Source organism: Polyodon spathula, chromosome 13, assembly GCF_017654505.1.
Source record: "Polyodon spathula isolate WHYD16114869_AA chromosome 13, ASM1765450v1, whole genome shotgun sequence".
In the NCBI taxonomy this organism is placed as follows: Eukaryota; Metazoa; Chordata; class Actinopteri; order Acipenseriformes; family Polyodontidae; genus Polyodon; species Polyodon spathula.
In genome coordinates this window covers 34,333,827-34,351,741 of record NC_054546.1, presented here as the reverse complement: position 1 = coordinate 34,351,741, position 17,915 = coordinate 34,333,827, and the positions used below count along the sequence as shown (strand labels likewise).

At 36.4% G+C, this 17,915-nt stretch overlaps 1 protein-coding gene across 2 annotated transcripts in view; it reads right to left on the bottom strand.

Annotated features, from left to right (window-relative positions):
* Positions 1-17,915, bottom strand: part of LOC121325595 (Fanconi anemia group A protein-like) — a 28,502-nt gene that overhangs the window by 3,866 nt on the left and 6,721 nt on the right. For both annotated transcript variants that reach the window (XM_041268388.1, XM_041268387.1), the window contains exons 9-38: positions 17,706-17,739; positions 16,825-16,894; positions 15,638-15,750; positions 15,209-15,285; positions 12,885-13,026; positions 12,300-12,433; positions 11,807-11,917; positions 10,930-11,025; positions 10,320-10,379; positions 9,596-9,684; positions 9,444-9,504; positions 9,076-9,125; positions 8,629-8,705; positions 8,225-8,332; positions 7,796-7,929; positions 7,370-7,440; positions 6,858-6,957; positions 6,458-6,633; positions 5,623-5,719; positions 5,108-5,281; positions 4,943-5,016; positions 4,682-4,810; positions 4,157-4,247; positions 3,699-3,871; positions 3,268-3,373; positions 3,117-3,176; positions 2,906-3,010; positions 1,927-2,039; positions 1,346-1,487; positions 920-982 (exon numbers count right to left, since the gene is read on the bottom strand). In XM_041268388.1, coding sequence (XP_041124322.1) covers positions 920-982; positions 1,346-1,487; positions 1,927-2,039; positions 2,906-3,010; positions 3,117-3,176; positions 3,268-3,373; positions 3,699-3,871; positions 4,157-4,247; positions 4,682-4,810; positions 4,943-5,016; positions 5,108-5,281; positions 5,623-5,719; positions 6,458-6,633; positions 6,858-6,957; positions 7,370-7,440; positions 7,796-7,929; positions 8,225-8,332; positions 8,629-8,705; positions 9,076-9,125; positions 9,444-9,504; positions 9,596-9,684; positions 10,320-10,379; positions 10,930-11,025; positions 11,807-11,917; positions 12,300-12,433; positions 12,885-13,026; positions 15,209-15,285; positions 15,638-15,750; positions 16,825-16,894; positions 17,706-17,739 — 3,030 coding nt within the window. The remainder of the gene's footprint in view (positions 1-919; positions 983-1,345; positions 1,488-1,926; positions 2,040-2,905; positions 3,011-3,116; positions 3,177-3,267; positions 3,374-3,698; positions 3,872-4,156; positions 4,248-4,681; positions 4,811-4,942; positions 5,017-5,107; positions 5,282-5,622; positions 5,720-6,457; positions 6,634-6,857; positions 6,958-7,369; positions 7,441-7,795; positions 7,930-8,224; positions 8,333-8,628; positions 8,706-9,075; positions 9,126-9,443; positions 9,505-9,595; positions 9,685-10,319; positions 10,380-10,929; positions 11,026-11,806; positions 11,918-12,299; positions 12,434-12,884; positions 13,027-15,208; positions 15,286-15,637; positions 15,751-16,824; positions 16,895-17,705; positions 17,740-17,915) is intronic.

Genomic DNA, 17,915 nt, shown 5'->3' with positions numbered 1-17,915 from the left:
CTCTTGTGGGTTTGTATTTTTCCATTCCCTCTCAAGCCTTACTCACCTAATCAGTGAAGACAGTCATCCCTGCAGTGCACTAAACAAGATACCCAGAAACATGGCACATCCCTCCATCCCCAGGCTGTACTCAAATCCAAATTGCACAGACAAAGTCATGATTTGTTTTACTCTACAGTAAACCAGAATATTACCAGTGCTGCCAATGGTTATTTTGATTGCTTCCCTCAAATTATTTTGACCTAGATTCTCTTCCCAATTTTAGAATGTCCATATTACGCTTCTTCACTGAAGGGATCCCCCACAGTAGCTCCAAAAAACAAGTTCAGTGAGCGTCCTCCGATCCCATGACCAAGTCAATTACCTCTTTACTCCCAGAAGCTTGCGAACAGATGTTGGTGAACTACCAGCCTCTGAGGACACAGACCAGCCCTACAGGTGTGAGCTCACCGGGCGACTGGCAATTAGGTTCCGCTGTAGCGCTATGAAAATAGTCCCTTGCTTCCCTTACTGTGTTTTGAGATTTAAGTGACTACATTTTATCTGTGAACCAGAGATGTGATCCTAAATTTATAGTTCAGTTGCATTCTTCTACTGCTTTAATTACATTCAAGAGGACTATTGGGTCCTTCCAGCTCAAGTGGACCAACTTCCTCCTCTTGTGAGTGATGTGTAACCCACATGTCAACAAAGTGGTGGTACAAAATACCATTTTGATGGCATAATTGTTCTCCATGTGTGGGATGACCTAGACAATAAATATTAGTTATCATTTTAAAGCTTATTTTAAAGGCTTTCAAACAAAAAATAATAAATTGATCCAAGTCAATGACATGTGGAATCAAGCAATCCCCTTTGGTCTACTTGACTGGAATGTCCCTATTCGAAAAGGCAGCTTATTGAAAAGTTATATAAATACCGTGTGATGCAGCTTGGAGGAGATCAGATCCACCATGGAGAAAAACAATAAGAAAACCAGCAGCTGGAAACACGAACCAAAACATTTTTGTCAGTGTCCAAATCAGAGCCTTCAAGATATACCAAACAACAACTCTTCATATTACCAATCACTAGCCACCTCACAATCATTACAAATAAGTATAACAGTAGAAAGATCTTAAAAGAGCCTGCAAATCAAGCTCTCCTGTATAGCAAGTCTGAGTATTAATATTGTATTTTTATGAGGGGCATAGAAAGTAGCACCTTTTTGTAGTATTTGTTTATTCATCTGGGCATTGTCTTAGTTGTAATAAACCGCCTCTTTTACAAGATCTTTTTTTTTTTTTTTTTTTAGACAGAACCCTGTACACTACACTAGCTTAGATATAACCTTGTTTGTCCTTACTTCTTCACAATCTTCATTTATGCCTCCAAGCACAGCACAGATGTTTTTGTTCGAAGACTGCCTCAAGAAAGAGAAGTACAGAAAGGCTGCCATTACAAAAGGAGAGTCAGATGGAGGGCTGCCTGCTTTCCCACACAGCGCACTGCAACAATAAACAAGGAAGAAATGAGGACATAGATGGAGGTGACTCATGTACATAAGTACATTATACTATCTTTTTTTATGAATACTTATTATACTTTCTCCATTTATTATCCACCAGGTATAAGAACCAAGTCTAACAAACATAATCATAAGCGTGAGCCTTCTGCTAGTGTTTATTTTTTCACTGCCCTTTTGTAATTTTGATATTGTGAATGCACTTTGTTGTGGGAGAACAGACAACTTTGCACTGGGCCACGCATTTCATGAGAACCTGCAAAAGAAACTTTATTCACAGTATAGAACTAAGAAAAAAAAGCAGAAAAAAAAGTTTTTTCTAGGAATTTCAACTTGGAAGGAATTTCAAGTTTCTAAACTCACATAAGAACATATTTCCTATCCCTCTCTATGATGTTTGTACTGTGCTATCCTCGACTAACCTGCGAGCCCATGTCTGGCAGTCTGCCAGCTTCTGCAGCTCCGCAGGCACTGGCTCGTCTATCAATCTGCTCCACTGTGACCGCAAAACAGGCTCTAACTTTGGCCACCAGAACTGCAAAGGAAAAAAAAAAGGGCAAAAGAAACTAATGCTTGTTTTCACCATCGCTCGTTTTGTAGTTTAGGCTGCATTCAGTTCTACTGGAACACCTTCAGAACTCAGCTTTTAGAAACAGTCGCTCAATACATACTGTAGGATGATTCAAACAGGCTAGAAGCTTACCTGTGCAGTATGGCCACCACCTGTCAGACAGTGATTCTATAGTTTAGCGTTTTAGTTATATTCTACAGTGCTACAGAACCCCCTGCAGTGTTTACAAGAAACACATTACAGTATCTCTGTGTATCCATATCACTGTAGGAGGGAGTGTGATCTGGATACACTGCAATTAGAAGAGACTTTTTTTTTTTTTTTCTCCTGGCAAACACTTCTTAGTAAATGTTGAGAAATGTATTGCCCAGTTAATTTATGATCCATGATATGTGATTACATATTTCAAGAGTCAGTAATATCTTTAAAAATATAACTGCACTATGGAGAATATGGGGCACAGCAAAGCTACTGTATTTATTGTTCTGAATGATGCATAACAATATGATACCATCATAAATACTATCAGCATACACTTGGCTCAGTTATGAAGATACAGCACTTGCAAATCTAGTATATGAACCTGAATTCATAATCAATAAAAATAGGAACTATTGCCAGTAGAGCTAATATAATAGTGATTTCAGTTTTGCCTGCAAAATGAAGGTTGTTTTAATAATAGAAAATGTGTCTATTGAATGGTAACCCTTTTCACTGAAAATATGATCTAATGCATAAAAAATGATACATGTTATCCCTATCATACTCTGTGTGTGTGTGTGTGTGTGTGTATATATATACACACTATGCTTTTTTTTGTGCTTCCTTACCCCAGCAGAAGACATCAGCAAAGGACACTTCAGATAGCACTCAGTGAAAACTGCAGTAACAGCATGTGATGGCTTTTTACAAGCTATACTTGAACTCAGCAAACCCTAGATGGAAGGAATTAAAAAAAAAAAAAAAAAAACACCAACCAGATTACCCAAACAGTTCCAGGACAAGGAAATTAAACAAAAAAGTAAGTCTAAAACGTCTTACTCGAAAGAAATGCACAGTGAGGTCATATGGCAGTACACATGCTCTGAAGCAGCCATTTCTCTGTGAAAGAAGCAGAACATTCCGTAAGTAACAACGAAGCAGTACTTGGAACTGTAAACTGCACAACTGGACTGAAGAGCAGCTTAAATACCTGCTCTGCATTCACAAAATGGAAGAACTCCTCACAATTCAGAGAGATTTTATTTCTTTCCAGATTAGTTCTTAAAAGGACAGAAGGAGGGAGACTTGTGATAATCCTAAAAAAACAAAAAAACATCTTACAGTAAACAAAGACAGTAATCTCATGTAATTTGTATCACCAATCCCCCCCTACTGCTGAAGATATTTAGGTTCCTAGCTTCCTTATTTTGGTAGATTTCTAAAATAAAAAATGCTTGAACAGTTTCTTTCTGCTACCTAATCACACCTGACAGATTGCTTTTAGACCACTGGAGTGAACAAGATCAACAGCACATGATGATAACAAAGTAGGAACATAGTTTAGTATATTATGTTGCATTTAGTAAAATACAGTGAAGGACAGGTACTGTGTTGTCTCTTGCATGCTCTTTTTTTCTTTACCTTGTGATGGCATGGAGCTCCTGCTGTTGTACTAGCTGACTACTGAGGCTCTGGTTGAACTGAATCTTAGAAAACCTCTCACGAATTAATCTAAACAAGAAGTGTCCATCTTCATGCAAGGCACCAGCAGTTATTGCCCTCGCTTGCATCAACTCCAAATCAAACACCATTTCCTGCAAAAAGACAGTATCTTCAGCATACAAAAAGTACTAAATCACTGTAAATTCAGAATACAACCTACCTATCAACGACATCCATCTAAATACACCCAAGTAAACACACACAAATCCAAATGTACTCTTGCAAAAACAATAAGTTTGACTTCTAAATAGGCTTCTGAGCTAAACAATAAAAAACAAGAGATATTGCTGTTACAAAAATATTTAAAAGTGACTGAAAGGGCATCAGAATGTTAAACAATAATGACTGTTATTTTAATGTGTTAGTCATAGTTTTACCTGGAGTCTGCAGATAATATCTGTGTAACAAGGGTTAGAATACCAACGAAGCACTGATCCTACAGGCTGCATGCTGTTGACAGTCTTAGACCTGTAGGGAAGAAAGTAATGTACAATGAACAAAAGGGCGTGAAAAACCTGTTCAAAGAGTCGATAATGAGTACTGGTCATACCCTTCTATCACAAGCGGAATGGAATTTGAGAATGGAATTAGCTTTAACCCAAGGACTTGATTACCAGTCTATCTAGTACATTATTTCACAGGATGAGGCAGTTGCCATTCTGCAAAGAAATGTAACATGGTGATCCTTGAATTCCTGGTTGTCTCCGAGATATCCAAGTTAAATGTCAATATAATCATCTACAGAATATGGCTCATTGAGCTCCGCCATACCATTTAAGGTTTTTTAATGCTTTTAAAAAAACTCCAAAAAAGGACAAAATGTAGTCTTGGGTCAGAGAAAGTCAAAATGCAACTGTGGTCTAAACATTTTTATAACTGCTAAAGATACATATTAATGGTACCTTTGACTGTGATCCAATATGGCATTAATGAAGACAGTACATGCAGTTACCATGTCTCCACCACAGCCTCCCACATCAGGGGAAGCTTGCAAATATTGCTGATAGCAGGCCCAGTGCTGATACTCCTGTCTATGAGGGAACACACACATCGAATACACACATTATTCATCATGATATAATATATTCTTAATATCTAAATCAAGTTTACCTAAATACAATGTTACATTTTTAACTTGCTTACAACAAATGTATTGATCTAACCTTTGTGATTCTGACAAAGCATCCCTGCCAGGCTGGACATCCAGCTCAGCCATGATCCAATCCCGGAAAGTTAGCTGAACAAAAAACAAAAACACAAGTTGAGTTTTTGTTCACACTACCATCTGTACACCGCACAGGTATTCCAATTATTTTGCACATGCATACCTTGAACTCTGACAGTTTTTCAAGTTTTCTAAAGTTAGAATGTCTCCACAGGGCCAGAGCAGACCTCTTCCAACTCAAACAAGGATCAGACAAAACGCTCCAGACAGATTCTGCTCCGTCGTCTACAGATTCCACTCGAGCTTCTGCGGCTAGTCTTGGAATTAAATACAGCAGCTGAAATTGAATCAGATATACCTCAGTGTGTACTCTGTGCCAGGGTAAATAAGAAGACGACAACTGTAGACTGATCAAATAGACCAATTAAACAGATTTTGATAATTAGCGACTCCAATTACATGCCACTAATGAAATCCATGTTAAAATGTACCCTGGGTTACAAAATCGACAGTGCTACAATTATCAGTATGTCTGGTAAACTGATAAACTTCTCTTGGTGCAAAAACAGGATTAAACTGGTAGTAGTATTAGGCTCCCTGCAAAAAATAAAAAGACAGGAATTCCCCAAAAATATACAGTCCAGCAAAAAGGACAAAAGATCCATATACATACTGTACCTTCTTAAAGATTCCATGGGGTACATATGCCTGCATTTCCTCAACAGACTCGGTTTCCAATTTGCAAAGTCCATAGGAAACTGCTGCAACATAAAACCTAGCAAAAAAAAAAAAAAAAAAAAAATTTTTATGTACAAGAACAAACTTCAGAAAACCTACAACTTTTCAGGTTAGATTAAGTTGTGTTAAAAGTAACATTCCTTTTTATTGGTAATTTAAAGCAGGTAGTATGGGTCTGAAGTCTGAACTATTGGTTTGAACTATTGTTTTCTTCTTGTTAGATTATCTTCTGTGCATCCATTACATCCTGGTGACTTTTTACATCTGAGAGTACTCCTATGGCTTCAATACATCTATCACACATGTTTTTCTCTCTCTGTTTAACCGGTGCACCAGTGTAATCAATAATCTGTCCCCCTTCCAACACTTTACCGATAGTGGGCATAGCAATCTATCAGTTATAAAAAACACGTAGAACACAATGTGTCATTTCTATGTCCACTGGGGGAAGAGTGTTGCAGGGGGACAGGTTAATCGTTACACTGGTGTTTTAAACTTCCGAATGTTTCAGATTTTCAATGACAGAAACAGAAACAGATTTACTGTATAAAGTGATTCTAAACAGGACTAACACATTAGTTCTGTGATAATTCATAGCCATATCAAGTTGCCTTTTAAATGTAATTGTACTGTGTTACAAACTGTCCCTTTTGATAATCCTAGATCATACAGTAACATGTAATACAGGGGTGATTAGAAAATAATTTACCACATCAACACACCATATCATTGATGTGGTAAACGTACTTTCTAATCACCCTGCATATTCATTCACCTCAAGCAAAACGTCATTGACTCCTCAGTGCCACATGTAAGTAACTGGGTCACACACTCAGTAAAGGAGACCAATTGAACCCCAGTATCTACAAGTGGAACCATCCTCTCAGACTCATGCAGGTCAATCACAAAAGCAGACAGACCTAAAATATGTACCCCACTTAAGGAAGGACCCTACAGAAGAAAAAAAAAAAATGCAAGTCAAGTTTTGAAATCAGACTTGAATACCATTAAAATCCAAGCAATAAGGTTTAAAGAGTTTATGGTAATTAAGCATGACTTTATCACACTGGTTTTAACCCTGATTTAAACAAAAAATGAAATATCCCGATAATGTTTTGTGAGAAATCCTTTTACAAATCCTTTTATTGGTACAAGAGTACTAATCCAATTGATACCTGGTGGCAGGTCAGTTGTAATAATCTGGTTAGAACTATCTTTAGAAGCAGTCTGTGGCCACACAGCATTTTCACAAAAAGAGAGGTCCAGTTTCCATGTCTGTAATAAAGTGAAAATAAGCAGGGAAATTCAGCTCTCTGCATATTCTAATACATTTATGCAAAGATGCATTGTAACATCATACTTGCGAAAGACATTTGAATTCCAGAAATGTGGGGAAAAAGGTTCAGTTAGGTATTGCAAAATCATGTACAAGCTGTCTATACTGTGATCTGCAACATTAATATTTTTATAAAAATCACACATTTTGCTTGTTTGTTTCCAGTTTGCTTCCTCTCACTACTACTACTACGACTGCATACAACTACTTTAGAATTAGGCTAATGGTCTACTTCTAAAATTGTAGATGCACAAGTACAATATTGGAGCAAGTTATTTGAGAACCATAGCATAACACTATACAAAAGAAAACATTTAAGTCTCAACATCTAGTACATAATGGTATGTTTACCTATTTGGGGGATTGGTTTTTGAGGCTTCCAGCAGATTCTGACAAAAGCTCTTCAGTATAAGGTCTGTGACCTACATAAATAAAACGCATTATCACTGTTTTGTTTTTGTAGTCAAAAAGAAGCAATTAACCATTACAGCTCGGGAAAATGAAAATACAGAAGTTACTGTACGCTGCAGGTTTTTATAATATAAACAATAACGTTGATGGCAACGGGGGATTGGTTTATAACACATAGTAGAGGAAAATCATCTTTAATTTTGATTCCAGGGTGGTTTCCAGCAAAAGGCTGAATTCCACAACAGCTTTAAATAAACCTAACTGAATTCAATTCACTGAATTGGTTATGAAGTTAACCAGTGTTTACAACAGGTCGTCTCCAGCTACAGTCTTTTCAAAGGTTGTATATTTTTTCGTTATACCTACCTCAGTCTCCAAGGGCTCTAACTTGGGTGCCACAACATTAAGTTTTATTGATGGTTCCTTGAAAAGATCGCCACTGCTGTCGTTTATGATACTTTTCAGTACCTCTGAGACCAATGCAATTTGGGCAGATACATCTGGAAAAGGTACATTAAATAATTATATTTCAGAAAATGACACAGAGGAGTCTTTATTACAATCTACAACGAACAAAAAGTTAAAAAAAAGCAGAATTAAAAAGAACTTACCCTGTGGGAAACATCATCACCTGCACTTACCACATTACCACTGAATTTATGTTTCTTTATAAACTACTTATAAAAATTGAATTAATAACAATATATTCTCTTATTACACAATGCACCTGAAAACTGAAAGAGGCAAAGTGGTTATTAAGAGGTAAGATTGTTTTTTTCCTTACACCTACAGTACCTTCCACCTTGTCCTGACCTGAGACCAGGTGTGACAGCTCATTCAGTCCAGCCTTTAGAAGATCAAGGGGCTCCCTTGGCTTGTCTGCTTTCATTTCCAATGAAACACCTGAAAAATGGATAAGGACATTCTGATCTGAACCATTCAGATATTTTTAGGGTGCCATGCAGTTCCTGCGATACATGCTCTCGATTTTATTATGAGAATATTTCTTATAACAAAGTAAGGGCTATAAAAATAAGGGGAAAGACAGACCTTAATTTACACTTCTTTAAATTTAGCATGTTATGCCAAAGCAAGGTGTTGATTTTTACTAAGAGATGGAAGGGCTATAGCTGCACTCATCTCAGCTAAGCTACCATCCTAAGCGGTGTCCTGATATTTCAGTAAAGATTCTTTCTAACCTTCTAGCCTCCTCTGCTTCTCCTTTTGGCATGCTTGAATATAAGTGGAGTACAGACTGGCTGGAATTTTATCTGCTCTAGAAAAAGAAGGAGTGAATATGCTGTGTTATGCATTTATCAACAGTATACAGATCCACATATCCAATGACAGAACATTAGCAATCAATTGTATTGAGAAACTACAATACTATGTTCTATCTACGCCACTCAAGAGGAATGAACTATTCCTCATACAGTACATGAACTATTACAACATTCAGTAACCACTACATGAATAAATAAGCTTTCTTATCTAGACAAATGTTTGTAATAGTAAAATGCAAACATAAATTAAAAATGCACAGCTCTAAAGCAAAAAACAACATAATCAAACAGTGACTTTTCCCCTATAATAATCAGCCTGCTCTTATTCACTCACACATGGAAATCAGAGTAATATTTCCTTACTTTTTCAGCGATTCAATAAACATCATCTGAGAATCTGGTTTGTCGGGTAGCTGAAAAACATTAAAATTCTGTGTATTTTAGAAGACAGAAGGTGGTGATTTGAGGTTTCATTATATTACCGATTGTAGTTTTATATTGCTTTCAACGCCAATCTTATAAAACTTTACCAAGGTAATTTTGCAGTTTTCCAATGGCTATACTATGCATTTACCATCGTTTACCATTGTGTTCCAAGAGCCTTACCATGCTTTCACTGTGCCTTACTACATTTTTCTATGCTTTTACTATGGAAAACTTTTATAAAGTTAGTGTAGTACGTCTTTTTATAAAAGAGCATACTAATAACAACTATAAAAAATTATACAAACCACACGTGGAGACAGCAATGCTGGCAGGAATCGAGACATGTAGTACGGTCTTCGAAATATACTGGAAAAAAAGAAACGGTTTACAAACGTTACTTTTGAATATTTTTCCTACCAGAAGAACTGTGTATGATGATTATGAAATGAAGCAATACCTGGCCTCCATTACACTTGCTGGGATTCTCCCCATATTCACAAACAGAACGATGGCCTTGTCAACATCCTGCTCCGCCTGGCACTGGGGCTAGAACCAGTTAAAATTGCAATTTAGCTTAAACTGGAAAGAAGTTTTCATTTTTTTATTATCAAAAACAAAGCAGTTTGGTTAATCTTAATTGGACACATCTGGTAAAGGTATTTGACTGAATCATAGAAAATAGCTGTACACCTAAGGACAATCAGGACATTTTCCTGGGTTTGGAGTGAACACATTTTTGTAAAACAAAAATATTAGCGTCTGTGTGGATTTTGAATTCAAAATGGCTTCATGTCTATATAATATGCATCTGCTGTCCCCCAGAATACTGTCCTATTAAAAAATAGCCACAAAAACGTTTTAAATCAACCAATACAGCATATGATTTAAAGTCAGCTTGTGCAGTTTTGAAAGAAACCAATGTTATGGTAAACATTTTTCAAACTTTCAGCTAGTGTTGCACTTCTTGGTAATTTCCATTAACCAACCAACTGCTTCCCCTATTGACTGATATGCTTTCAAGCAGTAACATGCTTTGACCCACACTGCTGAGGTGAAATGACCTAGGAAGTGTGTCTCCTAATCACACATTTTTGGTTTGTTCAATTTTCTCTAAATGGAGACCAGCTTTAATGTGATAGAATACAAAGAAAGCATCACATACCATGATAAACCTCACTAACCTGGGCTGCTGCTTCTACTGCAGACAAATCCTCATAAAGGCCCATTTCTTCAATAGAGACCTTGAAAAAAAAAATTAAGTAAGTAAAATGTTACACAATTTTAGCCCAATAAGTCTATGGCTCTATATAGTTTTATTTGATTATTTATTTATTTATTTACATATTTCAGAAGGTTGCAATCATACTGTTAATGTCAGCTCTGCAGGGGTTTCAGTAAAAATAAGTATAACAAAAACACCAAAAGGAAATCCTAATTTTTGTTCAATGTAATGAGATACAAAAAACATCTACAATGCTACATTTTTTATGTTATTAATTAATGTATAACTTGTGGAATTGTCTTGATAAAACCAAGTGCACACAAAGCTAAACTGTAGTAATGTAGTAAACAGACTGCAACGAATTACACTGTGCTGTAAAATTGAATGATTGTGGGAGAGGGCAACTTTAAATGACAAAATAGGATGTAAAGTTCCAAGCAAAAACACTACCTTCAGCTTGAAACCTAATCACTCAAACTGCTTAGGTGCAGCTTTTTTGTCTTTAAAAAAGATTATCCAGGGAACCCTGCAGGTGTGACTACAATAATGGCGAAACTGGGAATACCAACCTTCAAATCAGCCAGTCTAGTCTTAGCTAGCGATACATACTCAAGAAGCAAAGGACGATATTTAGTTGGAACATATGGGGGATGGAGCACATGAACCTGAAACAATATAGAAAATGTTGCACAATAATTATAAAAAATAGCAATAACACTAGATGGCACTCACAGGTAACAAAAACAGTAGTACATCTGTAACTTATATTTAACCACATAAGCAGATTTAAATACTCTTTTAGGTAATAAATTACCTATATATTTTTTAAAGTGCACTGTATTTTTTAAAAACACTTATTTACCGTGTCACTTATTTACACTTTTCCTGGCGCTTTACCTTTCAAAATACTCAAGATTGGAATACATTTTTGGTGGGATGGCAATTATGAGGAACACCATAAACCACAAACTGGATGAGTAAGGAAGAAAGATGCATTTGTTCACTTTGAGTCATAGTAATTCCCTAAACAGGAGGGACATTTATAGTGGTACTCAAAGCTCCGAAAACTAAAAACACAACACACCACCATGAAAAAGAATAACTGTTGATCATCTGAAATCTAAAAACTAAAATGGTTGTTCATGCCCTCAACCCAGCTGCCAATGAGACACTGGGACCTGCCTGCAGCTTATGATATAGCTGCCAGTGATCCTTACAAAAACAGGTGGCATCCTGCCAATTATCTCTGCAGACAGACATTAGTGTTTTTATACTTTTTTTAAAACAATATCCTTAAAACTATACCCTGGGGCTGTAATAAATAAATGTACAAAACAGTTAAGAGTACATGCCTGTAATTTTGTGAAACATGTTGTTGCTATTGCATTTACCACTCCATGACTTGTAAACATAATTTTTAAATGAGGCATAATACAATTCCTTCACCTTTAAGTACTGTGGTGGTTCAAATGGCACCAGGTCTGAGAGAAACTTGAGAAGAAACACTAGGGATTTCTTACTGTTTCCATGGAAACTGCTGGCATTCCCAAAGGAAATCTGACAAATAAAAGCACCATTTTATTAGAGACAGGAGACAATATAATCCCTCATAAAAGAATAAAAGATGTGTGTTTAAGCACGGGCACCTAAATGGCAACTGCCAGCCAATCTAGTGTAAGCCTGTTTTTTTTTTTTTTTTTTTTTTTTTACATTTTCTTTCCTCTCCTCCTGCCTTTCTCTTTCATGCAGTCCTGGATTTCCACTTCAATCCTGTCCTCTTTTCATACATTCAAATCTCTCCACAGCCAGTGACCACTGAAGGCATCAGTATTTCTATACCCCTTTCTAAACTTTATTGTTAGTTACTTGTGAAACCTATGCAATGTAATTTGTGTGACCATGATAAACACATGAAACCGTTCCCTTTGATCAAAGTTACCTTGAACCACTCTGAGTAGGAGATGAAAACAGCAGGTCCCTCCAGAGAGGCTTGACGAGCCAAAAGGAAAGCAGTAATCATACTCTCCAGCTCATAAACCTCAAAAGCACTGGTTAAAAGATGGGTCAGCAAATCTTTGGAAAAAAAATACAGAAAGCAAAAAGATGAGCCGAGACTTTCATGCTACATTAAAACAAAAAAAAAAGCAAGCTTGTTATGTTATAAAGGGGTATTTTAAAATGATTTCAAAAGTATTTTATAAATGGTTTTGAGCACAATATAAAATAATAGAAAAAAGTGAAAGGTTTCAGATCTGTCAAAATCTTTTTTTTTCTTAAGAATAATAATGTTGCCTGCTCATTACATAAGTGGAATAGAAAATCAATCACCCTCCAGGCTAAGATGCTTTAATTCAAGATTCCACCCTTATCAGATTGTTATATACACTTTTAATCAAAACCAGAACTTCCTCTATCCAATGTGGAGTTGTATTTGCCTGCATTGAATTCTAAGCAGTTGGTGTTTGAGAAGGCAACAGATTAGAACAAATGGCACTTCTTGAATAGTCACATTGATGAGTTTTACCTTTGAGTTTCTGCTGTGCTTGTATCTGACACACCAGCAGTGTGGATACACATGACAGCACATTCTGCCAGTTCACCTCATGAGTCTCTAGGACCTGCTGTAAATGAGCCATCAGTTCCTCTGCAGTGAACAGCACAAACAACTGGAAGGAAATCAATGTTAATGATGCAACACTAGTATAGTGCATTATTATTAGCTGATCATTTTTCAGTAGTGTGGTATAATTGCAAATCTATAATTTTTTCATATTATGTAGTACTGCCGATTTGGAACACATGGAAAGACCTTCAGCTGATTTTTGGCAAAAACATACTCTTCTGCGACCCCTTATAAAGGTTTCCCACTGTAAAAGCATAGCAAAGGGTAATACAGCACAGTGAAAACATGGTAAAGCATGGTAAGCACTGTGACGACCAACAAGATCTGGTAAAGCTTATTAATAAACATGGCAAAATATGGTACATGCACAGTATAAACCAAGAAAAAGCACAGGAACACCTTTATAAGGGACTTACTTCCTTTAACAGTGCTTAATGCTGAGGCTGATGATTGCTTAGAAAAAGTGTATTTTATTGATCTAAACAGAGGCAAATCTTTAAATTTTAACAGGCGCGTCAATAAATGTAAAAAAAATAACTCCCAGAGTGTAAACTTAAGCAGGACTGTTGAGGGTAATACAATATTCCCATAATCCTTTCCTTACTTGCAAAAGTGCATCAGACTGTTCATTACTGTGTGTCTGTGGCAGAAAGACAATGATTCTTGGTGGAAAATCTCCCTTCCGACCTGTGAGGGCGCTAAGTAACGGGAACAGAGTACTTTGGACTACTTGGCCTGACACTGACCCGGATGGGAAATAATGTGGCAGCCACGGATTGGAGGAGCAGCTGCAATCGTTTACCAAGGAAGGGGTCATGAGTGATGGTATAAATAGGGGTCGAAGCGATGTAATCTGCTCCTTCATTTTGGTTATTGTAAAGTGACCCGGAAGGACCTACATTTGTTGTGAAAATAACTGGGAGCGTTTTGTTTTGTACTGTCTATTTGTTACTTGTATCACTAGGCAGCTAACACGTTCCGGAGCTGTCGCCAGAGGCCAGCACAAACCCGGGACAGCACTTCACTTGTATCACTGTGAACTGTATTGTACCACAATCATTACTTCACACACTAAAATGGACTTGTGTATGTGTTTTGACTTTAATGGAGGGATACAATAACAGGACTATTATTTCGGGACCAGCTACAGGATTATAAACATAAGTAGTACACACCACTGAATTACTTGCCAGCATTATTATTTACGTCAAGCACTGGACAAAAACAAATAAAAACAAACCTTTGCACCTGTTCTCTGATCACCTGTACCTGCACACTATTAACCACTTTGCCACAATGTCAAATAAAGCTTTTTAATGAAAAAGAAAAAGTCTGACAAAAACAGAATCTAGGCATGAATAGAAAAATACTTTTTTTGATGTGACTTATTACCATATACACATTTTTGTAATGCGAGCTAACTGATAGGCAAAGATTATGCATGCATTCGTGCATAGAATTATAATGAACTAATTGATCATGAACCTTTCCTTTCTAAGAACTGACTGTTCTCACATTGCAGCACCAAGAGATAGCTGGCAACACCAAGCTCTGCTAATCAAGGTCGTGGGATGCACTGATGAACTCTTAATTTTATTGTACTTCTTTTGAAACAGTAGGTACATTAGTGTACGTATCAACCTATAGAAATGATTATCGAACTAGAAACTACAGCAGCAATGAACTGACCTGCATTTGAGCTGAAGAAAAAGTAGCTTCATTTTCAGTTTTGAAAGTAAACATGCTTTGAATGGTAATTCCATTTCTTTTCTTGTCAGGTAAAAAACCATAGGGTATATAAATTGCCTCAAATCTCAATAGCCAGCATGGTTACCTCACTTTTTGTATTTTACACTATTGGTTTTGTTTTGTGTTCACACTTTTTTCCCCCATATATGATAATGGAAATTACATATAAAATGGTTTATTAAAAAAAAACCGTCCCACCTGGATAAACTCTCGGCACTTAAACTCTTTAATACCTCGTTTCTCGTTTCCAGAGGCATCAAGATCAATTATACTCAATGAAATTTCATGTAATTGTTCCATGAATGAGGATGATTGAGTAACCAAAGCAGGCAAGAGGGCTGTCTGCAGTCAATGCCCATAATTTAAATAAATAGAGCATTCCATGTACACTAGAACTCTCCACACTGCTGATGGTTTTACTTATCGTTTACCGTAATGTATATGAAATATAAACACATAACTCTGTGCATCCTTACCTTACGATACAATGATGTCAACAGAGGGCACGTTTTAGCGAAACTCCATTCCGACTGCATTCCAATTGCATCTGACACTGAGGAACAGAAGCACCATAGAAATACAAAGTCAACACAAGGCTGAACTGTTGAGCGATTTTTTATCAACAGCAACCCATTGCCTTCTGAAAAGAAGTCTTTCAAAAAGATTCCATAAGCATTTTCAGCAATAAACTGTTCATCTAGTGACAGTTTGTCCAGGAATTTGATTTCGTGCAGGTTAAACCACAACTAAATTACAGATTCCTCTTACTACATATCTTGCACTCGCATGTTTGCCGGGCAAATGTAAATTCCTATTTCAAACAAAAAAACAAAGCTGCCCCTTGTTTAACAGCATTTACAAATGTCAAAGTAATGTGATTCCCTGCTGGATCTAAATGTTCTGACCTTTGAGCTGAGGCTTGTAGGTTAGGATCTGTGTCAGCGTGTGAATGAAAAATTGCTTCAGAGTGCCTACTGAGATGGCCCCTCGATAAATAGACACATCAAACCCATGTGTCCTGAAAGTAAAGGATTGCAAAAAAAGTAACTGAAATGAAAGCAACAAAGAACAACTTCTGTCATGCAAACTGCTTTGAACTCTCTCCCTTGTGACATACAAGTGCTAGTTACAACTGACTACTAGGGGCAAAAACAGGGGGAATGCAATTCTGATTGTTCCAGCATGTATCTGCTCTGATTTATTTTATTTTTTTACCTAGCTTTATCAACATCTTTATGGTAAATATGCACAATTTTATATATCAGTTCATATTCATTAAGATAGATTAATTCAATGCATCTATGTAGTTGGAAGGTTTTGAGCATTTTTTTCTAAGAACATATACTAAATGAGCTTGGAATAAGACAATGGCTTTTGAAGTTACATTTTTAGAATGTCAAAAATGTATACTGTAGCTGGAAATATTTTTTGATCAATATGGGTACATAAGGTCCTTTTTATTTTATTGTTACATGTTCCCATTTGTTGCTACAACTGTTTACATAAGATGTGTGTATTGTTTTTAATTGTTTTTTTTTTTTTTTTTTTTTTTTTTTTTTACATTTTGACCACTTTTTTAAACTTTTAAATTGCATTCCCTGCCTCAAGATGGCTTCCCATGTACCCACATGGACCTCTCAGAACTATATTTCCATATCACAAATCCACCTCAGTTACACATGTGAGCAGGAGGATGATGGGAAATGCAGTTCTGAGAGGTCCATGCAGGTACATGGGAAGCCATCTTGAGGCAGGGAATGCAATATAAGTTTAAAAAAGTGGTCAAAATGTTAAAAATAAATAAATAAATTAAAACAATACACACACCTTACATAGCAGTTGTAACATGGGAACATGTAACACAATTAAACAAAAAGCTCTTTACGTACTCTTTAAGTCATAGGTCAAAGTAAACGATACCATTCGATTTTGAAACTGAAAATATGAATTTGCAAATGGAAATGGTTTAACAATTACAGGTGTAGAAGTGGCAATGGTTGGTCAAATTAATACATGGGAATGCTTAAAAATGAGAGAACATTACAATGGTATTTAACCAATAAATTCTGAGGGTGTTAAAGAATGTTTATACCAGAAAGTTGCCGCCTTTACTCCGAGAGATTCCTGTTCCTGTTTGTCATTAGAAACAGCATCAAGGACCCCTAAAATGTAAAACAACACAAAATGGGGTAGCATGTTTTATATTAAAATAAGGTATCTATAAGCTATGAAAACTTAAAAGTACTTTACCCAGAATGACTGTTCATACACTGACATGAATGCTAATGCATTCTTCACCATCATAAAACACAAATAATTTGTATACCTATTGTTGTTATAAAAATAACATAGGGTGATTACCAATGGAACCCAAACCTAATGAGGCAATTTTATCTTGAATGGTGCATTGTGGGAATGAAAGGGAGAGCGACAACCTGCTCCACACAAACCTGCCTCAGATTTGCATAGACTCTGATTAACCAGCCTGGTAGTCTATGTTGTCATTAGGATAGAGATCCATTACTCAAAATGAAAACTCAAGAGTTATTGAGACTATGGTCACCATTCCAATACAGTGCATTTTACAAGATCTAAGCTCTGTAAATGTGTTCCTGGACAGGGCACGACCCAAAATGTCAGATATGCAAAATCCCAGAATGAAACCCTAATACATGCTTTACGTCCATATTTGGCATCAAATCCATCAAACATACAAAACACATTACACAGTAATTCCTTATTGCCTTTTGGGAATAACTTCTCAAGGTCAAATTTTCACTGAATTAAACATTATACTAAGGACTGTTTACATTAAAAAGAATAATTTTGCAAAAGTAAAACCTTAACCTCATGACATGATAATGATAGTCTTCTAAAGCCAGTGCAATCAGATATTTCTCAAATTGCTATTCCAAGGGATCACATAATATGGCATTACTAAAATGAATTAAGAGAAGGAGCCATGATACTCACATGTAAGCATTGCATCCAGTACAGTAAAACACACCTGCCAAGAAAAAAGTACTATAAGTTGTGTCTGGCTGTCACACCTTGAAACACTGCTTAGCTGGGAAAAAGGAAAAATACATTCCAGCAAAGCCAACTTACGTATTTAAAAAATAATAATAAAACGGTGCCTATAGAAAGTCTACACCCCCTTTCAAAATGTTCACCTTTTGTTGC